At 40.2% G+C, this 24,279-nt stretch overlaps 1 protein-coding gene and 1 non-coding gene across 2 annotated transcripts; one reads left to right on the top strand and one right to left on the bottom strand.

The window, feature by feature from the left end:
• Positions 1–4,565: 4,565 nt before the first annotated feature.
• On the bottom strand, positions 4,566–24,262 carry ppp6c (protein phosphatase 6, catalytic subunit). Its single transcript, XM_078226501.1, has 7 exons — positions 24,050–24,262; positions 13,455–13,550; positions 12,546–12,611; positions 11,916–12,057; positions 11,687–11,766; positions 8,559–8,768; positions 4,566–7,309 (listed from the first exon to the last, which is right to left on the bottom strand). The coding sequence occupies exons 1-7, from the start codon at positions 24,122–24,124 to the stop codon at positions 7,061–7,063; spliced, it is 918 nt and encodes a 305-aa protein (XP_078082627.1). The 5' UTR covers positions 24,125–24,262; the 3' UTR covers positions 4,566–7,060.
• LOC144503222 (U6atac minor spliceosomal RNA) lies at positions 17,158–17,284 on the top strand. The gene has a single exon (XR_013499450.1). It is a non-coding gene; the product is annotated as a U6atac minor spliceosomal RNA (small nuclear RNA).
• Positions 24,263–24,279: the final 17 nt, after the last annotated feature.

Genomic DNA, 24,279 nt, shown 5'->3' with positions numbered 1-24,279 from the left:
GTAAAAAATGGACATAAGGAAGAGGGGAGAGGGGGCGGAAGAGAGAACGAGATAAGGTGATGGAAAGGTTGAGGCAGTGTGGATAGGAGAGGAGGACATTGTGTGATGGGAGAAGGGAAAAGTGGAATGGAGAGTCAGCGGTAGAGGTGCTGAGACGGGTTGAGGAAAGGAGATTGAAAGAGAGGGTGAGAGGAGAAGAAGCAAAGGTAGAAAAGGTGAAGGCATAAGGGGGAATTTGCTTCAACAGGGATAAGGACTTTGTCTCCATCATTTGACTCACTGAGTGGCAGAGGAGTGGGAGCAGGAACTAATTGTGTCTCGGGGATGTTTCCAGTCACCTATTTGAGACTCAGGGTTGGGAGGTCCCTGTTCAATTTCCAGACAAAATGGATTGTTTTAGGCTTTGATAAAAAGATATATCAAATTGCTTATTGGAACATCTGTGCAGCATTTTCACAATATTTTAAGTATTGGGGGGGTCAAACCTGACTTTGAAATCCCAGAAAATGGTTTAAAAGGTGGGATTTTAACTCCAGGATGACCATTCTAACTAGATATTCCCATGTTGAAGCAATGAAGAAAGGCTTAATGTGCTCTTTGCAGACATGTCATCAAAATCTCAGTTAAAAGATCTGGAAATCATTACAAAGATTCTGGATAATTTCTTCAAACAGTATCATACAATTCAAGTATTATATTACTGGTTACTTGCCATTGTAACATAAAAATACATTGAAAAGTGAGAACATTTATGGTACAAAGGAGGCCATTTGGCCTATCCTAACAGAGCAAGTATCTTATTTGTAAATAATTCTATTTAGCCGAAATGATACCATCCAACAGTATTATATTTACCAATTCAGAGTAGACAGGAGAGCATGCTGAGCAGCCCACATGGTCTCTGGCTTTAATGCCATGGTAAAACAATGCTAGTGATGTAGCAGGTTATCCCATTCTTGACATCCTAAGTATTAGTTCAAAGGCATGCAAGTCTGCTAAAGGGAAGGCTATGCTTGACCAACCATATTGAATTATTGAAAGTAGCAACAAAGGCTGATATGGGTAACTCAACGGACATAATATATTTGGATTTCCAAATAATCCTTGATGGTACCACATGATGAGACTCATGACTAACGTGGCTACAAAAAAGTTGGATCAAAGGTAGTTACTTGCATTGGCAAATGTGCTTGTGGTGTTCTCCAAGGATCAGTACTGGAATGACTTCACAATTTACATAAATGATTTGGTCTTCAGAATCAGCAGTCCAATTTCAGAATTTGCAGGGAACACCAAATTAGGGTCCAAGGTAACACAAAGGAGGACTGAAACTAAATAAAGATATGGAGCAGCACGGTGGCACAGTGGTTAGCTCTGCTGTGTCACAGCACCAGGGAGCCAGCTTGGGTCACTGTCTGTGTGAGTCTGCACGTTCTCCCCGTATCTGCATGGGTTTCCTCTGGGTGCTCCGGTTTCCTCCCACAGTCTGAAAGACATACTGGTTAGGTGCATTGGCTATGCTAAATTCTCCTCAGTGTACCTGAACAGGTGCTGGAGTGTGGGGACTAGGGGATTTTCACAGTAACTTAATTGTGTTAATATAAGCCTACTTGTGACACTAATAAATAAATAGACTTTAAACTAAATATACTTGCAGAATGGGACTGTAACAGACAAATAAACTTGTTGGGACAAGACTTACTATAAATACCTGCACAGACCTATTGGCCCAAAAGACCTGCGTTGTAAGTACTTTGGAATGGAAATAACTCCTGTTCATAACAGAGTTTTGGGAGGAAGTTCAAACAAACAAAATACTCACTGTGTTCAATAAAGTATCAACTATGGCTAAATTCCATAAAAATGTTTTTATTAGTAGTGAAATGTGGAAAATGTCACAACAGTTATTAAATAACTACATACTTTTAATAGTATCCATTAAAGCAAAGTTACAAATCATTCTTTTTCTGTTAAATTGAGATCACAGGAATGTTTTAAATGGAATACATTTTGAAGAGAAAATAGGACTTTGTACTCCCAGCCATGAGAATATTTGCATCTTCACTTTTGCACAGCATGTAAGTAAATTATGTTTATACCAAATCTCAATGTTATTTGTAATTTAAAATATTTGTTGAATTATAACACTGTAAATCCACATCTTGAATGCTTCCCACACAAACCATGGGTATGTTTCAATTTATAAGGGCATAAAGCTGGTTTATATTCAATGTGGGTGGAATTATACTCTATCTGGGAATACACAGCACAGTTGTGGCTCCCTTAATGACCACAATCAATATAATTTTTCCACAGCCTGTAACTGTCTAAAGCAAACCAACAAAAATCACGATTTTTTAAAATTAAAATTGAGATTAGTCATCAGTGGCAATTTCTGTTAAAATTCAGTTGATGGAAGGGGTCGTGCAGCACAATAAGACATGATTTTAAAAGATCATCGCCACAAAAACTACTGAGTGAGACAGAAAAGTGAAATAAAAGAAAAGCTAAGTGAGGTGGCAAAATTGAGGGATGGATTTGCAGAAGAAAACAGAATTGTGGCTGATGTGGAAGCAGGATAGCCAGGTTGTGTCTTGGCAAAGTCAGAAGTATGGGTGGGGTGTCTATACAGCACAGTTGGAGGATATTACTGATAGGATGTGAAGAGGTTGTAGAAGAACTGAAAGCAAAAAATAAGGATCGTTAACCATGGTATTCTGAATAAGCTGTAATTTGTACTTCCGTTGGCTCAAGCACCTTTTTCCAAATCAAGGTAAACATAGACAATAAAGGCACAGTTTTAGGTTTCAACAGAGGGGAAAAGTAGAGGTGCGGGCAAGCAATGTTGTTGAAAGGTGGTAATCCCAATAATGGAAAGATTGAAACTCAGGGACTGATAAGTAGTTTGCCAAGACTCCACACTGAATCCAAGATGCCAACCAGGGAAGTTAACAGAAACCGTTGCTGGATTGAGCCAAAAAGAATGCTTTTGTCTGATTATCAAGCCGAAAGAAAAATTAGATAGTCTAATTTTGAATGTCATCAGTGTAAGTGCAGCAGAAAGCTTGGGTGAATAGAAGGGTCAATTTTTAGATCTGTTGACGTGGAATTTCATACAATGGTTAGAGCACAGAAAAGCCATTCATCCCTTTGTGTCTGTGTCAGCTATGGCTGCAGCTCTCCCCTTCCATCCGAGCCCTGAAATTTATTTTCTCATCAAATAATGATCTAATTTTCTTTTGAAAACCATAATTGAATCTGTCACCACTATACTCAGGCAGTGCATTCCAGATCCTTGTGCCGTGCAAGATAGGTTTTCCTCACGTCATTTGGTTCTTTCACCATTCATCACTGTTCTCCTTCCGCCACTGGGAACATGTTTCACCCCATCTGCTTAGTCCAACCTTCTCTCAGGAGAACAGCCCCAGCTTCTCCAATCTATTCACATAACTGAAGCCCCTCATCCCTTGACATATTCGCATGAATCTTTTCTGTCATATCACTAAGGCCTTTCCATTCTTCCAAAAGTGTGGCATTCAATTTCACACTAACTGATTAACCAGTGTTTTACACAGGTTCACCAAAACTTCCATGCTTTATATGCTATGCCTCTATTTGCGACGTTCAGGATCCCATTTGCCTTATAAACCAATTTCTTAACCTGCCACCTTCAATTTTTGCACATACACCCTCAGATCCCTCTGCACTCCTTTTAAAATTGTATCCTTCAATTTATATTGCCTTTCCTTGTTCTTTCTCAAATGTATCACTTCAGACTTTTCTGCATTAAATTTCATCTGCCACATGTCCTTCCATTTCACCAGCCCATCCTCGAGATCTAATCACTCCCTTCCTCACAGTTCACAATACTTGTGTTTGTGTTGTCTGCAAATTTTAATATATCCTGTGCAATAAGTCTAGGCCATCATCACAGATTGAGAAAAGTAGTGGTCCTAATACCAACCACTGTAGAACCCCAACGCACACCTTCCTCTCGTCCCAAAAACAAAACCACCATTCAACACTACTCTATTTCATGTCAGAGACAACCTTTTAATCCATAGTTTGAACTTCGAAATATGGCATTTTATAAAGCATATTACTCTTCAACCCTGTTTACCTCTAACTAGATTGAGTTTTTTTTTTTAGAAACACAATTTTAACAAATCTATGCTGGCTTTCCTTAATTAATCCTCATTTGATCCTTATGTCAAATTATTAGAATATAGTATTTAAATGATGGAGAAGTCAAAAGATGAAACCAAGGATCTACCACAGTTTATGTTGGAATGGGCATGAGAAAATGTTTGGAAGAGATTTTAAGGGTTAACTCTGCAACTGCATGATCCCAGCAGGAAGCCTGTTCACAATGGCAATGTGGATCAAATAAATATATATAATATATTATATATATGGCAATGTTGCAGCCCGTTCTCCAACACACTTTGTGCAAGCACAGTTCCTCACAGGGAGCACAGAATTGTAGAGATTCTTGACATATCTAGATTCTATTCATACCTCAAGAAATATACTTTAATTCTATAGTCAGCAAGAGGCCTCAGATACTTGTATCAGTGTGTACACTTTACTATCCATCATGATAAAACAAAAGTCACCTTCTGATAAGTAACTGTTACAATATAGTGTAGTTGTAACACCACAATACTTCAAGTTACGTATGAATGCTTACAATTAAATAAACTTAAGTGGATCAATGACTTGATTTGTAGACTGCAGTTCCTCAACCCTGTTGCAAATTAAATACAATGCAAAATTAGTGATTTTAAGTTTAGCAAACAATGCTACATAATCAAACTTCAATTCCTATAAAAGAAAATAACAGACTGCAATTAATTAGCAAACAAATTAAAATAAAATTGCTTAGTTTGTAAACCATATCCATGCCATGATTAGATCAACATGGTAATGTTATAATTTTATTTTCCATAGTTTTGGAACACGATAGTACACCAAACAGTAGAATATTTGGCTCAAACCTGGGGACCCCACCCTAGGTTTCTCCCTCAATTGGGAGATGGCTCCACGAGCATGATCATGCAGCTGTTTGCCATCCAAATGACACGGTCATTCCTATCGTGTAAAGCTCAGGAAACACTAAGTTAGACTTCTGTGGAACAGTTCACACTCGAGCCTGCTCCAGCTTTACAACTAAATTGGGTCAATAGCCACAATTAAATGAATGTTCTATTTTTGGTGGTGGCGGTTGAGGTCAAAAGTTGACCAGGGTGCCAGAAGAACGCCCTGCTCTTGTGGGAATAAAAGCCATTGGAGCTTCTAAGTCTACCCAATGAGATCTTTGTTTGATGTGGGAAGGTGCCACCTCTCTACTGCACTGAAATATCAGTCTAGATTGTACTCAAGTTCAGGACTGGGCATTGACCAGACCATCTGAGAAGTGGAACACAGCAGTACCATCACTGAGCCAACTTTACAAGTGCAAAAACTCTGGTTTCTCAATAAACAAAGCACATTTCTAGAATTAAAAAAGCAGAGCAATTTAGCCTTTGGAATTACACAATATTAATTCCCTCAAAATAGAAAATCAGTTTTCCAATAGTATTTCAAAATGCTTGTCTGTACTTGAAGAGGAAATCAGGTATCAATTGGATCGGATGGCACAGTTGATGTGAGTATTCAAAATCAAGGTTGAAAAATTACTAATTCAGCTAGATTTTGAAGACCCCAGCAGCCAATCTTGAAGGCGGCTGCTTACAAAGATTTACCAATCTCTGCAACATGGATTTCAACTTTTCCCCACCTCAATTTGAATCTGGTGGCAAGTCAAGGAGATCCCTTTGAAGAAATTTTGAACAGCAAACCAGGAATTAAAATGATCCTTACTATGTTACAGAGAGCAAAATAAAAATTGGACATACACACAGGATTAAGGTAGAAGCAGAAATATTTAGACACCAAACTTCAGATCTTTAAACTTTAAAAGATCTGGAATTTACAAATACCATCAGTTTTTCAGGGCCTGAATTTAGTGCACTATAAAAATCAGTTACACTCATTCAAAATGGTGCAGCTTCTCCCAAGAATTTTTACAGTGAGACTGTTAGCATGAAAGGTGAATTTTTTTTCATTTGAGTAATTTAAAAAGTATGTGGGGTCTGCAAGAGTGCACTTTATGGGGAAATACAGAACCAAGGACGGAACTTATGCCACGTTTAACCATGCATGGATTCCAAAGGTTTCTGTCAGTTTCACAGCAGTAATGATGTGGAATGCTGAGTTATACCATTACTACTGCAGCTTAATCTGGGCCAATGACAACTTGGGCAGGATACTGGAGCCACATTCCAAAAGAAGCAAGTGTATTCACAAGGACAAAAAACAAAAGCTTTCAACAATGTGTTTGAACAACAAGAGGAAAGTTTTTAACGCCAAACAAATGAGACTAGTTAATTACTCCAACATTTTTAAAAAAGGTCAGTTTTGAAGTTTCAAAATATTCAAACATGAAAAGCAAATACAATATTAAAGCATCTTAATATAAAATGTTCTATACTTTGGAAATAGTTTTAAATAACCTGCACCATTAAATGCTTAGTTTGCATGTTAGTGGTCCAATTATATACAAGATCCTATGTTTCAGGATATACATAGCTGATGCACTCTTCTGCAATAATGAACTATCTCCCAGTAAATTTAAATATCACTGATTTAAATCAGAAAGGGCAGTAAACATTTGAGTTAATAATAAAGCAGTTTATTTCCAATATTTAACCTATGAGAGTTGTAGTCACCATATTACTATATTAAAATACAATGAAATTTGAAAACTGATCAATACAATTATTTTAATGTACAAATTTTTAATTACGGGAGCACATAAATCAGTTTCTCAATATCTGCTAGCATTAAAAACAAAGAAAAAGGCAGCCCTTTAGACCACTTTATTCAATTTAGCATTTAAAATATTTGATAGAATGGTTGAAATTCTACATCTTGAATCTTGTCTACGCAACACAATGTATGTTTACAGTCCATTGTGCACTGTATTTTAAGAAATTTTTTACCGAGAACAAAATATATTTTAAAGGAAATAGGGCGTTGTTGTTCTTGGTGGAATTACACGCTCTGAATCTGGAACCGCACGAAATAATTTTGGCTCCCTTGAGTTTACGTTGTTGAAGACCATGATTGATGCAATATTTCCACAACGGTAGCAATAGTTAGGAGCAGACCATACAGTCACCAACTTTTCATCAAACATGAATTTATATCCTTCGTGAACTAGCTGATGTGCTCGGCAGATTAGTTTCAGGTTGTTGATGTGAACAAACTACAAAGCAAAAAGAAAAATGTTTTTTAAAAACTGCAGAAAGGAAATGCCTAGGCTGAATACCAAAGTTGAGGAGCAGAGCGCCACTTAGTGTTCCATTTCTGAATTAAGATTGATATACGGTACTCTGAAGAATATGCAATGGCTGTCACCATATTCATGGTGCATTTTGCACCAACTCATTTTGAAGGAGAGAAAAGGTAAAGTCATAAGATTTTCCAAAAAAATAGCCATTATACCAAGACCATAAAGTCTAATCTCCAGCTTGTATTGAGTCAACCCCTCTCAGGCAGGGCAATAATAAAGTTTAGTTCGATTTACTTCTGGCGTACTAAGTTTGAGGGACGGGGAAAATGATAAAACCAGAGGAAAGAAAATAAAAATAATCACTGTCCACTGTCCTCCTGAATATCTCTCTTTATAGAGGCAAATCTATTAATACTTGACACTTTTGTCATACAAATCAAGATTACTTTCTCCAGACAATGGGCATATCTCCTAATATTATACAAAACCAAGTCACAAAAACACTTCATAGAAAAGTTAGGCTAAATGTGTATCAAATCTTGTTTAGACCACACTTGGACTACTGTGTGTAGTTTTGGTCATCATGATAAAAGGATTTGAAACACTGGAGAGGGTGCAGACAAAATGATACCAGAAAACATCTGACAGACTGGGTCTCTGTTGAAATGATGCTGACAGGTGACCTAATTGAAGTCTTTAAAATAATGAAAGGTTTTGATAGAGTGTTTAGAGAATGGTTCCACTCATGTGAAACAGCATAACGAGACCGGCAATATAAGATTGTCACCAAGAAATCCAACAGAGTAAAATAGTGTCTCTTGACTTCACAAAATGTATTGAGAAAGTGGAATTTGCTACCAGAGCAAGATGGTTGAAGCAAATAGCATAGACATATTTAAGGGGAAGCTGGACAGGCATATGTGGGAGAAAGAAATAGAAGGTTATGATGCCAAATTTAGATGAGGAAAGATGGGATGAGGCTTGAGTGGAGCATAAATACCACCATAGGTTGGTTGGGTTGAATGGCTTATTTCTGTGCCAAATATATACGAGAGAAAAATGTGGAAAATCGATTAACTAAGTATAAATCCTTGATTTGATCAGAATAATCTAATTTTCAAAATTAAAGCATAACAATTAACAAACTTTTTTTTTTAAACCAGCTTTCCCTCCGACTCCCAAAATACTCAAGTTCTTTAAAAGTCTATAGTTGACAACTTACCTCATTTGTAACCTTCGCTCCAAAGAGCCAACCTGCTCCTCGAGGACTGATGGCCCAAGTATCGACATCCTCAGGATCAGACCATACGAGGTCACAGAAGGCTCCTTTGTGTGGGATCTCCTGGTTACGCTCAATGGTTCGGATTTGATCGAGAGTTTTGATATCAGGAGAAAGTCCGCCATGCACACACAAGATCTGTTCATCTATCAACTGATATTACAAAAATATAAACTGTTTTTGTAATTAAATGCCCTATAAAAATACTGAGCAGAAATTATTGCTGGCATATATTAACTATAAAACCATATAAACTGAAAGACAAGGAAACCCAAGAAATCCAAAACTATTCCTACCGACCCCACACTCCCCAGAATTCCACGTCTTCAAATATCACCCCCGACTTTTGTGATGCCAAATTCACATTGTATGTGTGTGTGTAGGAAACAATCATTTTAAATATTCATCCACAGAACTGGAATTAGCACTCATCTTTGGGATGTATCATTTCCCTTCGGCCTACAATTTTAACAGCATTCATTTACCTATCAACTATGCTAAAGCTGCATTTCCAAAATCACACAACACAGGTATTGTAAGTCTCCAGAGTTATGTCAAAAGCAACATGCATTTATGCAGAATCTTTAATGCAGCGAAACAAGATATACAAAAGACGCAAGAAGGCAGGAAGCCTGAAATCGGGAATGTGCCAATGGCGAGACTCTGAGGAGCTGCAGGACCTTAGGAGAACCAGGGAAGATTTCAGAAATAGAGGGGTAACTACAATCAGGAACCCAATTGTAGTTACCCCTCTGGGTAATGGGCAGCACAGTGGCCAGCACTGCACGCACGCACCCAGGCCAAGCACACATCCATCTTCACTCGAGAATGAGGACGATGGTATGAAATTGAAGGACTGAGACGGTGAGGTTCTTAAGCAAATTGACATTGGGAAGGACAAGGTATTGGAGATGTTGGCAACCTTAAAGTAGATAAATCTCCAGGTCCAGATGAATGTGCCCCAAGCTCTGTGGGAGGCAAGGGAGATTACAGGGGCTGACCCAAATTTTCAATTCCTCTCTGGTTATGGGTATGCCAGACAACTGGAAAACAGCTTATGTGGTTCCGCTATTTAAGGAGGGTTGTAGAGATAAACCAGGGAACAATAGACCAGTGAGTCTCACATCAGTGGTAGGGAAACTATTACAGAAGCTTCTGAAGGAGAGCATCTATCTCTACCTGGAGAGGCAAAGCTTGATCAGGGATAGTTAGCGTGACTTCGTAAGGGGAGGCCACGCCCAACCATCTTGATTGAATTTGAGGTGGTGACTAAGTGTGTACACAAGTCAATGTAGTTTATATGGACTTCAGCAAAGCCTTCGACGAGGTTCCACATGGGGACTTGTAAAGATGATAAATTCACAATGGGATACAGGATAATTTGATAAAGCGGATTCAAAATTGGCTCAGTTGTAGGAGACAGAATATGATAGAAGGCTGCTTTAGTGACTGGAAGCCAATGTCCAGTGGCATACTACTGGGATGTGTTGGGCCCCTTATTATTTGTCATTTATATAAGTGACATTGATGACAATGTGGGGGGTAGGATTAATAAGTTTGCAGATGACAAAGATTGGCTGGGTGATTAATAGTGAAGCGGGTTACAAGAGATATAGATGGAATGGTCAAATGGGCAGACAGAATTTAACCCTGAAAAACCTTAGGTGATATACTTTGGTGAGACCACAGCAGGAGTACTGTGTGCAGTTCTGGTCGCCACATTAATCGGAATGATGTGATTGCACTGGAGGGGATGCAGAGGAGATTCACCAGGATGCTGCCTGGGATGGAACATTTAAGTTATGAAGGGAGATTGGATATGCTTGGGTTATCTTCGTTGGAGCAGGGAAGACGGAGGGGTGACCTGATCAAGGTGTACAAGATTATGAGACACATGGACAGAGTAGATAAGGAGTTCCCCTTAGTTGAAGGTTCAGTCAGAGGGGACAAAGTTTGTCACAAGTAGGCTTACATTAACACTGCAATGAAGTTACTGTGAAAATCCCCTAATCACCACACTCCAGCACCTGTTTGGTTACACGGAGGGGCAATTTAGCATGGCCAATGCACTTAACCAGCATGGCTTCCGGACTGTGGAAGGAAACTGGAGCACCCGGAGGAAAGAACATGGAAACTCCACACTGACAGTGAACCAAGCTGGGAATTGAACCTGGGTCCCTGGCGCTGTGAGGCAGCAGTGTGAACCACTGTAGGTTCAAGGTGAGGGGCAGGAGATTTAGGGGGAATGTGAGGAAAAACTTTTTTTTTAAAACCCAAAGGGTGGTAGGGTTTTGGAATGTGCTGCCTGGGAGGGTGGTAGAGATGGGTTGCCTCACATCCTTTAAAAAAAGGTATCTGGATGAACACTTGGCACATCATAACATTCAGGGCTATGGACCAAGTACTGCTAGATGGGATTAGGTGGGAGTTCAGGTGTCTCCAATGTGTTGGTGAGGACTTGATGGGCCAAAGGTCCTCTTCTGCACTATATGGTTCTGACTCTGATACAGTAGACTTGAATTATGATCAATTTTTGCAAGTCTACATTTCATTTTTAAACTTGAATATAGATTATGGTATTGTGATCAAAGTAAACTTGTGCCCTTTGATCTCAAAAATCTCAAATAAATGTTGCAGTTACCAGGTGATATTTTTCAATGTAGGTGCATACTTAGCATCTACTCTGATCATTCGCCCTTGAAAATGCATTCATAGGGGGTAAAAGTGCCCAGAGAAAAAAAGTGTGTTTGTTGAATCTACAGAAGCCAGCTGGTATCCTCTGCCCACTGGAGGGGATTCTAAGTTTCACTGAAAAGGTATCTTCTCCTGAACACAGGCTACCAATACTGCCCTCCTAAACACGAGTTAATCCCATCGACAGAGAATATTTTACGACCAGATCATTAAAGCAGCCGAGGTTGCGCTTGCCAAACTGAGTTCAGTTTTGCTACCGTGAAGCCCCGAAATTACAACAATTCTTTGGTATAGGGGCTGTTAACTGCTCAACATCCAATTTTAGTAGAATACATCCAAATACTTCAGAACTTTTCAACATAAACATATTTACTTACAGCTGCTACTGTAAGCATGTCGAAGACTTTGGTACAGTACCGCCAAGCATTAGCATTTCCATACTTTGTTTGGCACTCATCTGTTAAAACAAATTATGTTTAGTTTCTCTGACCACTCAAAATACTAGAATTTGATAAAAACATTTGATCAAGAAATCCTTATTTTCCCCCCCAGCAGACAAGCTAGTTTTCCAAAGAACTTAAAACCCACTCAAATTTGCTAAATTACCATAGAACCCGTAGACTTGAGTGATTTGCCTGCTTTCGTGATTTCCTCTGAGAAGTGTGATGCGATCAGGCCATTTTGCCTTCAATGCAAGGAGGTAGGTAAAAGTTTCAAGACTATAATACCCTCTGTCCACAAAGTCACCCTGTTAAAGTGGCAAATTACATTAGTATGACAGACAATTTAAAAAACACATGCAATTAAATATGATGCAAAACATAGAAAAATATTTATGCTTGTATAACATTAGAAATACATGGAACTGAAAAATAGCAATCTACTCCTGCAACCTTTAAATACTATACGTGATATTGGCAAGCAGCTTTTTTGTGTATCTACGTAAATCTAGAAACAATACACAAACCTTAATAAACCTAATACAATATGTAGTTCCTATATTCATTTTTAATAGTTTAGATGCACATCTAGAATACTTTTAATATATAGTACCAAATTCCTCTTGTTTTCATAAATTGGTTTTACAAAATACTTTTGTCAATTTGAGACACCAAAGCAATATCAGGTGCCAAGACCAGATGGTCAGGTTTCAAACTTACAACTGAACTGTTTTTATGAAACAAAATTTTTAAAATTCAAAGAATTTATAGTGCATGGTTTTAAACAATTACTTACCATAAAAATATAATTTGTGTCAGGAACTGGACCTCCAGTCCTGAACAGCTCACCCAAGTCATAGAACTGTAAAATAATTTAAAATCCATCAATGTGAACATTTTGTACATTACAAATATGAAATCTATTGCAAAAACCAATCGTTGTACAGGAAACATGAGATTTGAAAAGCCTCAACCTACTTGTCCTACACCCAAATTACTAACCTAAAAATGTTTCCTTTCACATGAAGTACAGAATTTCTATACAATTCAGTCTCCAAAGTACCAGTAAATTTTTAAATGTGGATAATAGAATTAGAGATTCATAGCAGTAACCCTACTGGCTGCAAATGATATTTATGTCAGAATGCCAGCAAAAACCACTGAGCAATATCATTTGGACTAATTGTTTTGTTCGGTAGGTAATATACTAGAATTTTGTATCCATGCTCAAATCTAGCTGAAACTGATGGGATGAGAGGGGTGAAAATGTGGAAGAAAACACACAATTCCCCTCAAATCAACAACCCCACTCAGTCAAAAGGATGGCTGTAGGGGAAACATGACACATTGATGGCCTAGGTGAGTGATTCTGGAATACATGGATACCCAAAAATAGAAAATGTTCCATTCCCAAGCACCAATATCTCCACCTTGATGAATACAAAATATCATGGAAAGGTTTAGAAAAATCACTGTTATACAAACTCAACCCAACTTAAGAAATTCATACGAATTTGCACCAACAATTAGATAGCAATGTGATATGAATAATCCGCTTGCAGTTCCAAAGTTAGCAGCTAATGCAATTTTAGGCTGCAGCTAAAGGAGGAGTTAGTGATACATTTCTGAAATCAGTAATTGTTAGCCTGAAGTGCCTGTCCTTTAAAATAAAAAGAAATCTCAAATCAATGGAAAATAAACTCACCTGCCCATGTATGTCCCCACAGACAGTAACTGGCGTAGACACTGGCTGAACATTAGACTCTTCCAAAAGCAAGTCACATACATAGTCACACAGTCGCTAAAATATAAAAATACATTTTGATCACTAAAATTAAAACCACTAAATTTCTAGCAAAGTCCAATTATACAGGTTCACAATCATTCAATATAACTATAGGATTAACAGACACTGCGAACATTGTGCTGGACTCATTCATGACATCAATTCCTAAAATCGATTTCTAACTAAGGGTCCCCTTGTAAACAAAAGTTACAAAAGTCAGTACAGATTTTCTTCAGAACAGCACAACTCTTGACTTGGCAACAGTGTTAATATCTCTATTACATAATAAACAGCATTTCTTAAAGGATCGACAACAGGGCAGATTAGTGAACTGTGGTCTCACGTTGGTTCCCAAACACGTACAAGGAATCAGTGTTCATTTAGAAAATAAAGTATCTACATTTTCTCACTTTCCACAATCCTCTGCTGGTACTACAAACATGGCATTGACTATAACTTGGAGTGACTCCTCTAATCTCCACATTTACACCCGCAAGCTACCTCCAACAATCACATTGTAGCATGCAAAAGTACAGAATGCAATATAAACACAAATAAAACAGCTGAATGGAAAGCGTTTTTTTTCGCCAAATGTCACTGCCTTAACAGAACACAGATAGGGAAGCCTTCAAAAAAAAGTATACATTTTGCATACAAGCATTGGAATCTTTATGCCTTTCATCAGTCCTCGTTCCGAAGGCTGACCATACTATTAACAAATTTTCTCCATCGAATTCTGTTCTCTGCTGCCTTCACTGCCGGTCCCATATTGGCACCAGTCCACATCAGATAGTATCCATCCATGCCACCTTGGGTCTTTTGTACGCATTTTCCTGGTGATTTGCATTGGAGTCAATATCCCAAAAATCAACAGATGATTTAATAAATGACTTATAATTAATCTTCCTTCCTCCCCGACTAAAATAAATCCTTTAGTTTTTTAACAATAATTTCAGACAAAGTGGAGTAGAATAAAAAGGGAAAAAGCAATAAGACCAAGAATGAGCTTGAAACTCTTATTAATGGCAAGCAGACATGAATGAAGGCAAGGCATCTCTCAGCATGCCATGCAGCATCACAGAATGGAAGGATCCCAAATTCAATTCCTCATCCATTTTGAATTTCAGAGCTCAGCTCGGGAAATAAAAAGAAAAATCACTGAAAAAGAATTGCAGAGCCAATCCAAGTAGGGAGTAAAGTTAGGCTCCTTCAGGTTCACGATCACTATTCTGTAACTGCTACTGGAAATCATTCACAATAATGCCTGGTGAGGAGAAATTAGGTGTGGTCACACTGACACTGCTCAAAAAGATTTACAAGGCTGCTGACACTCACTGAATCAGTCCTCAACAAAGCCACTACTTTTAGGGCAAGGCAAGTAAAAAGTAAACAAATTAAAAAATAATTTTGTGTGAAGCAAAATATATTTATTGAATTTATGAACTCAACCACCATGCATGTCCAAATAGGTGATGGGGCCATGGGATCCCGCCCAGGTCCAGCTCTCACCAACACCTTCATTGATATCCACAAGAAACTCATCTTTGAGAGATTGGGTAAACTGGGGTTGTTCTCCCTGGAAAGACTGAGGATGAGGGGAGACTTAATAGAGGTGTATAAAATTATGAAAGGCATAGATAGGGTGAATGGTGGGAAGCTTTTCCCCAGGTCGGTGGTGACGTTCACGAGGGGTCATAGGTTCAAGGTGAAGGGTGCGGGGGGGGGGGTTTAACACAGATATCAGACGGACATATTTTACACAGAGGGTGGTGGGGGCCTGGAATGCGCTGCCAGGCAAGGTGGTGGAGGCGGACACACTGGGAACGTTTAAGACTTATCTAGACAGCCATATGAACGGAGTGGGAATGGAGGGATACAAAAGAATGGTCTAGTTTGGACCAGGGAGCGGCGCGGGCTTGGAGGGCTGAAGGGCCTGTTCCTGTGCTGTATTGTTCTTTGATGGGATAAACCTCCGACCCTTTGTACATTTCCGAAAAGTAGATGATACATTTGCTATATTTGAATTGCAGCTGCATGCAAGAACGGCCTTACACACCTTAATATGTTCAATCTTGTGTTGAAATTTACCTTTGACATGGAGCAGTCAGCTGAGCTCGCTTTCCTTGATGAGTTAGTTGAGAAATCCAATGGATTCCCTATTAGCGTCTACTGCAAACCCACCTTCACTTGTCAATATGCACATTGGGATTCCTACGCTTTCATGCCTTACAGGACTGGCTGAAATAGAGACTTGATGCTGAAATAGAGAGCAACAAAACCATTCTGCAGGAAAATGGCTACCCTGTGATCAGGTCACTGCTTGCTGCATGTCATGCAAACTTAAGAATGGGCTTAAGCCTGCCACCTTTGGTCCTGAAAAGCACCCAGTCTACCTCAAATTACCCTGGAAAGGTAAGGCATCTCAAATATTTGAACAACATGTGAAGCTTGCCATTTCATGCTGTTACTATACAGTTCTAACACAAATAGTATTCTCCACAAACAGAATGTTGCCATCAAACCAGAAAGACATCCTGCCTACCCCACAAATTAATAATCAGTGCCAGCGTAATGCAAGATATGCAGGTCACACATCCCAATAACCAGCGGCTCATAAAACACCACCTCCCTTTGGTTGTTTGCAATAGGCAAAAGTACCAACCGAACTCATTGATGCGTGCAAATCTCTGGAATGTCCAACATTAAATGTGCTTGCGCAATTTGATGACGCTTACTAAGCAATATCAATTGTGCTAACAACCAATTTAAAATCAGTTGAGTTCACAATGTGGCTCACTTGCTAGAAGCTACATATATTAAAACACAGAACCCTGTTCTTTGCAAACTTAAAGAACATGTCCAGGCATTGTGACTTTTTCATCTCAGCATAGAATCCCTGGTTCATTTCTCATGGCACGGTTTTGACCAGTCAACTTGCCTGGTTTGAATTTAGAAAGCTTAGCAGCTAATTGATCCCTGCTGCACTCTCTATCGCAATGCCTCTGCCAAGCAGAGTTCGCTTGCAAACCAAATCAGCACCCTTCTCATGCAGTATTACTTCTGATGACCAAGATGCAAAACAGTAAACACAAAGCAGGGTAAAAAGAAAATTTAATTAGCCCCGAGCACCTGCTTACAATTGTTGACTTTTAATTTGATTAGTTTCAGTGACAAAAAAATTATTCTACACAGTTACCAGAACTATAAGGTGAATACTTAACATTGCCAATTTACCTGTATTCCCTGGTGTTAAGCAGAACTGCGAGCAAAAAGTGACTAATGAGTAAGCAAATATTTAATTAAGATAGCCAAAATTAGTTTCCTGTTACAAAGGGGTAATACCAGATAGAGGAAAAACATGTAAAGTGCTTTGTTCCTCACAAGTAGTTGGACAAGATGCAAAAATGAGTTAATGGCTCAATTAACATTACTTTCCACGAGTGCAACAGAGATATTTTCTAACGTGCAGTAAGGAAGTGGACCACATTACAAATAGGAGTTGTACTAAATGTTAGCCTGCAGCAAATTTCAGGTTAAAACTGAAGAAACTTGCACGTAAAACTATAGGAATGAGTTTTGAGAGGTATAAAAAGTTCTTAATTGATGAAGTTGAACTATAATAGTGTTGTATGAAAGGAGAGAAGGTTAGCACTCCTCTTGATAAGGATGGAAGGGGCCCGAGTGACCTTACAACACACAAATGGTTAAGGCATTGCCATCTACTTAGTGGCATCTAACCATGGTTTTTTTGGGTAGCACAGTGGTTTGCACTGCTGCTTCACAGCTCCGGGGACTCTGGTTCGATTCCCGACTTGGGTCACTGTCTGTGTGTTCGCTCGCACATTCTCCGTGTCTGCATGGGTTTCCTCCGGGTACTCCGGTTTCCTCCCGCAGTCCAAAGATGTGCGGGTTAGGTTGATTGGCCATGCTAAATTGCCCCTTAGTGTCCCGAGATGTGTAGCTTAGAGGTATTAGCAGGTAAATATGTAGGGATACGGGGATAGGGCCTGGGTGGGATTATGGTCAGTGCAGACTTGATGGGCCGAATGGCCTATTTTTGCACTGTAGGGTTTCTATGATTCTATAGTGGAATGTACAACATTCTCCATCTTTTCTCTATTCACTTACACTCCCAGAAGTAGAGAAGCACTTTTTCTATCGTTACATAGATGCTCAATTTATTTGCCTAATGTTAATAAAAGATTACAATCACAATTATGATAAAAACAGAATACTGCAAATACTGGAAATCTGAAAAAAAGGCAAAGTGCTGGAAATACTCAGCAGGCCTGGCTGCACCTGTGTAGAGAGAAACAGAATTAATGTTTCAAGTCAAATACGACTCTTCTTCAGAACACATGGGTGCAAGAACAGAAAGACGCCAGCACCGTATGCAATCCTGGACTTTAAAAGAGAAGCATGGAGCACAAAATTCAGCATCATAGAATCATCATAGAAACCCTACAGTGCAGAAGGAGGCCATTCGGCCCATCGAGTCTGCACCGACCACAATCCCACCCAGGCCCTACCCCCACATATTTTACCCGCTAATCCCTCTAACCCATGCATCCCAGGACACTAAGGGGCAATTTTAGCATGGCCAATTAACCTAACCCGCACATCTTTGGACTGTGGGAGGAAACCGGAGCACCCGGAGGAAACCCACGCGGACACGAGGAGAATGTGCAAACTCCACACAGACAGTGACCCGAGCCGGGAATCGAACCCAGGACCCTGGAGCTGTGAAGCAGCAGTGCTAACCACTGTGCTACCGTGCCGCCCTAACCACTGTGCTACCGTGCCGCCCTAACCACTGTGCTACCGTGCCGCCCTAACCACTGTGCTACCGTGCCGCAGGTGATGCAAAACCTATATAGTGCTTGTTTGGTCCCAAATGGAAGTAGATGGGCTGATTAACAAAATGGCATCTGGGATCCCCAGCTTTAAACTAAAGACATGGAGCACAAGTCTGGAGGTTGCACTAAATCCAAACAAAGTACTAGTTTGATTCCAAATGGGAGTATTCAGTTTAATTCTAGGGAGATCAAAACTTGAGAAACACAAGAGATTTACTAGAATTGTTCTGAGGTGAGGGATTGCTGTTATGCAGAAGTGACTAATTGCATTTCTGAATGATAGAAACTGTAACAAACAACATCAGTCATTTGATCTCAATAGTATTCATTGCATAACAGATGTACTTCAATCTCTGTGCATTTGTTTGGCAAGAGAAAAAACAGATTGTGCACAAGTGTTTTTTTGATCACTGACCGTCGCATCTCCTTTGTTACTGAATGGTGATTAGTTAAGTAAAAACACCCACCAAGCGCATATAGTTGTGTGGTAGGAGTGTAAACAAAATGCTTTTCACTAGAATTCATATATGTGGTTAAACAATGTTGCCGTAATCACATTTACAGCTTGCACTGAACAATACAGGGTTATGTGCAAAGAAATATTCATTCCAGCCATCATCTGGACTATACCACCAAAGCATCCCATAGGTGTTATTTATCTGTTGACTCTGGAATGTGTCAAGTTCCTTTCAAAAAGAGGACACATCCAGTTACAGAGGGCAAGATGCTAGTTAAGTGCGAAAATGAGAGTTATAGACGAATGCGGACTGTTCAGTGATTTCCAGATTTCTCTAAATTGGGCTCAAATTACTTTCAAAAGATTGCATCACAGGGTAATTGACGATTTTGTCTCTGCTTGCACGGTGTGAAGTGGGGAAGGCTTGGAACACGTTTGAATTCAATTATACCCATATCAAAACCAGTGCCTTTTTGTCAGATTACATTTTTGTGAAGCATCTTGGGACTCATTAGAACATTAAAGGCACAGCACAAATGCAAATTGCACAGGTAGTTCTTTATACTGATGTGGAAAAAAGTTCAAAACAATATTTGGAATCACGAGGCTATTTGGCCATTTGTGTTCACGCCAGTTCTGTTCAGAGCTCATAAGCTACTCCCACTCCCCTTACTTCCTCCATAGCCCACACATTTTCTTCTTTCTGGTGCCCATCCAATTCCCTTTTGAAAGCCACAAATGAATCTGCCTCCATCACACAGGCAGAGCAACAGATCCTAACCAGTCACTGCGTAAAAAAGGTTTTTTCTCACATAGCCTTTGATGCTTTTGTCATTTACCTTATATCAATGTCCTCTGGTTCGCAACCTTTCCACCAAAGAAAACAATTCCTCTCTATTGAAACTGTCAACTTCATGATTTTTCACACCTCCACCAAGTTTCCTCTGAGGACAAGTTCTCCAATCTATCCACATAAATGAAGTCCCTGATACCTGGAACTATCCTCCTAAATCTTGTCTGCATCCTCTCTAAAGCGTGGTGCCCAGAATTGGACACAATATTCCAGTTGAGGTTAAACTAGTATTTTATAAGGGTTAGCATAATAGAACATAGACATAGAACATAGAACAGTACAGCACAGAACAGGCCCTTCGGCCCACGATGTTGTGCCGAGCTTTATCTGAAACCAAGATCAAGCTATCCCACTCCCTATCATCCTGGTGTGCTCCATGTGCCTATCCAATAAACGCTGAAATGTTCCTAAAGTGTCTGACTCCACTATCACTGCAGGCAGTCCATTCCACACCCCAACCATTCTCTGCGTAAAGAACCTACCTCTGATATCCTTCCTATATCTCCCACCATGAACCCTATAGTTATGCCCCCTTGTAATAGCTCCATCCACCCGAGGAAATAGTCTTTGAACGCTCACTATCTATCCCCTTCATCATTTTATAAACCTCTATTAAGTCTCCCCTCAGCCTCCTCCGCTCCAGAGAGAACAGCCCTAGCTCCCTCAACCTTTCCTCACAAGACCTACCCTCCAAACCAGGCAGCATCCTGGTAAATCTCCTCTGCACTCTTTCCAGCGCTTCCACATCCTTCTTATAGTGAGGTGACCAGAACTGCACACAATATTCCAAATGTGGTCTCACCAAGGTCCTGTACAGTTGCAGCATAACCCTACGGCTCTTAAACTCCAACCCCCTGTTAATAAAAGCTAACACACCATAGGCCTTCTTCACAGCTCTATCCACTTGAGTGGCAACCTTTAGAGATCTGTGGATGTGGACCCCAAGATCTCTCTGTTCCTCCACAGTCTTCAGAACCCTACCTTTGACCCTGTAATCCACATTTAAATTAGTCCTACCAAAATGAATCACCTCACATTTATCAGGGTTAAACTCCATTTGCCATTTTTCAGCCCAGCTTTGCATCCTATCTATGTCTCTTTGCAGCCTACAACAGCCCTCCACCTCATCCACTACTCCACCAATCTTGGTGTCATCAGCAAATTTACTGATCCACCCTTCAGCCCCCTCCTCTAAGTCATTAATAAAAATCACAAAGAGCAGAGGACCAAGCACTGATCCCTGTGGCACTCCGCTAGCAACCTGCCTCCAATCCGAAAATTTTCCATCCACCACCACCTGTCTTCGATCAGACAGCCAGTTACCTATCCAATCGGCCAACTTTCCCTCTATCCCACACCTCCTTACTTTCATCATAAGCCGACCATGGGGGACCTTATCAAACGCCTTACTAAAATCCATGTATATGACATCAACTGCCCTACCTTCATCAACACACTTAGTTACCTCCTCAAAAAATTCAATCAAATTTGTGAGGCACGACTTGCCCTTCACGAATCCGTGCTGACTATCCCGGATTAATCCGCATCTTTCTAAATGGTCGTAAATCCCATCCCTAAGGACCTTTTCCATCAATTTACCAACCACCGAAGTAAGACTAACCGGTCTATAATTACCAGGGTAATTTCTATTCCCTTTCTTAAACAGAGGAACAACATTCGCCATTCTCCAGTCCTCTGGCACTATCCCCGTGGACAGCGAGGACCCAAAGATCAAAGCCAAAGGCTCTGCAATCTCATCCCTTGCCTCCCAAAGAATCCTAGGATACATTTCATCAGGCCCAGGGGACTTATCGACCTTCAGTTTATTCAAAACTGCCAGGACATCCTCCCTCCGAACATCTATTTCCTCCAGCCTATTGCCTGTAACACCTTCTCTTCCTCAAAAACATGGCCCCTCTCCTTGGTGAACACTGAAGAAAAGTATTCATTCATCACCTCGCCTATCTCTACTGACTCCATACACAAGTTCCCACTACTGTCCTTGACCGGCCCTAACCTCACCCTGGTCATTCTTTTATTCCTCACACAAGAGTAAAACTTCCATGTTTTAACTTCCATGTTTTATACTCTATCCTTCTAATCAAAGCTCAAGATCCTGTATGCCTTATTCACCACTTTCTCAACCTCTACTGAATCCCACATTCAACATTTGAACACATATACCCCAAAGCCCCCTGTTCCTAAAATCCTTAGAATTGTACCCTTTACTTTATATTGTCTGTCCTAGTTCCTCCCATCAGGAAATATCATTTCACACTTCTCTGCATTTAATTTCATCTGTCACGAGTCCATCCATTCCACCAACCCGTCTCTGTCCTCCTGAAGTCTAACTCTCCTCCACATAGTTCACAACACTACTTCTAAGTTCTGTGGCATCTGCAAGTTTTGAAACTGTGCCACGTATATATGTTTGCCAATGATTCCTTTCATTTTGAAGAATAGTTCGGTTCCACAGGCAAGCCAAACTCTCACTGGCCCCTCTGCTCAGGAGCTAAACTCCACACTCACCAAGCAACATCCTCTCCATTAGTCAGCTTGATTGGTCATGTTAAATTGACCCTTAGTGTAGGGGGACTAACAGAGTAAATATGTGGGGTTACGGGGATAGGGCCTGGGTGGAATTGTTGTCAGTGCAGGTTTGATGGGCCGAATGGCCTGCTTCTATCAGAAGAAATTCCTCCTCATCTGTCTTAAATAGGTGACCCCTTTCTCAGAGATTATGTCCTCTGGTCCTAGACTCTCCTACAAGAGAAAACAATCTCAGAATCTACCCTGTTAAGTCCCCTGATGTCTCTGATCACCTCTGAAGCTTCCAAAGTTGAGTACAGGCCTAGCCTAGTCTCCTCATAAGAAAATTCCTCCATTCCCAGGATCAACCTAGCGAACCTTCACTGGACTGCCTCCAATGCTAGTATATCTTTCCGACAATAAAGGGGACCAAAACTGTTGAGTATTGCAGGAGCAATCTAATTAGAGCCTTAAGTAGTTTTAGCAAGACTTCCCTAACTTTATACTCCATTCCTTTTTAAATGAGGGAACATTCCATTTGCCTTCCCTATTACCTGCTGAACTTGTGCGCTAGTTTGTGATTTATGCACGAGGACTAAATTCCTGTGTGGCAGCTTTCGCCATTTAAATAATATTCAACTCCTTTATTCTTCCTACTCAAATACACAACTTCACATTTTCCTACATTATATGCCAAGTTTTGCCCACACATCTAACCTGTACATATCCCTCTGTAGACCGTCATCCTCACCACTGGTCTTCCCACCTATTTTTGTATCATCTGCAAACATGGCAATAGTACATTCACTCCCCTCATTCAAATCATTAAAATGCAATTGTAAATAATCCATGGTCCCAGCACTGATCCATGAGGCACTAATTATAAGTTACAATCATGAAAATGCCCCTCTTATCCTGTCAATTAGTTAGCCACTGCTCTATCCATGTTAATACATGACCCCAAACACCATGGGCTCTTATTAAGCAATCCTTATGGTGGTACCTTATCAAACGCTTTTTAAAATATATTTTCAGCCCATCTAATGCCAGAATTACTTCTTTCACTTAAACAATAATCAATACCTATTCGAGTTTTAAAAACTGCTGCAAAAGAGCTGAGTATTTTTGAAGAACGTTAGCTTTCCACGACTTAATTTGAAAAGCTTTCCAGCCCCGTTACAAACAACAGAACAATACAGCCTTTTATACGCAGCGAAGTCAATCTATCTCGAACGAATTGAAACAAACATCAGTAGCTTGGAATTAGCTGTCTGATTAAACAGTCTCAAATTGAAGACAGAATCTCTCGACTGAACAAACTCCTGAAAACCGCGAACCTTTCAGCTTTGCGAAGTGATCTATTTCTTCCGCGACCAATGGGCAACGGAGAAAGATAACTGTGTCGTTGATGAAACGAACCACATAATTTAAATTTCATGTACTTGTATATGTCCCACTCTGGGCGAGCAAGTTATACTTGTCAAATGCAGTTGTACCTCCTCCTGTGGTGGTGGTGGTGGTAGGGCCGGCACTCGTGATATTTTTATTCTCAGTTACAGTGTAACGCAGCCGAAAATAGTCTTGAGCCGGGGCGGGAGGTTCCACTCCTCCCACATTATATATAAATATCAAAACCCAAAGCAGGCAGGTACTTAAGACAGAAGACGAAAGGCCCCAAAACATAAAGATACAGCCTAAACCTGTAGTCTTGACAGTTCCCGTTGCGTCGCGATAAATGTACCCACCGACCGAGGCGTCAAATAGATTTAGCACAACAAACAGAATGAATTAAGTTGAGGGAGGCGGGTTAAGACGTTACCTTCAGGTCATTTTCCGGGAGGTATTTACACTGCCGAGCTATCTCCACATACTTGTCCAGGTCCAGAGGCGCCATTTTGGGACACAGACTGAGCGGGCCCCGGGCCAATGACGCGTTTCCGGTTCGGAAGTGCCGGCTGAAGGGACCGGCTTTAACCCTTGACCTCGCCCTCAACACCCTCCCCGGTCACTCGCCAGTGACCTCTTCTGCCTTCTTTTGTGGAGATTAGC

The sequence above is a fragment of the Mustelus asterias genome, chromosome 13 (assembly GCF_964213995.1).
Source record: "Mustelus asterias chromosome 13, sMusAst1.hap1.1, whole genome shotgun sequence".
NCBI classification, from domain to species: domain Eukaryota; kingdom Metazoa; phylum Chordata; class Chondrichthyes; order Carcharhiniformes; family Triakidae; genus Mustelus; species Mustelus asterias.
Note: the sequence above shows the minus strand (reverse complement) of the source record. Positions and strands in the feature narration are given on the sequence as shown.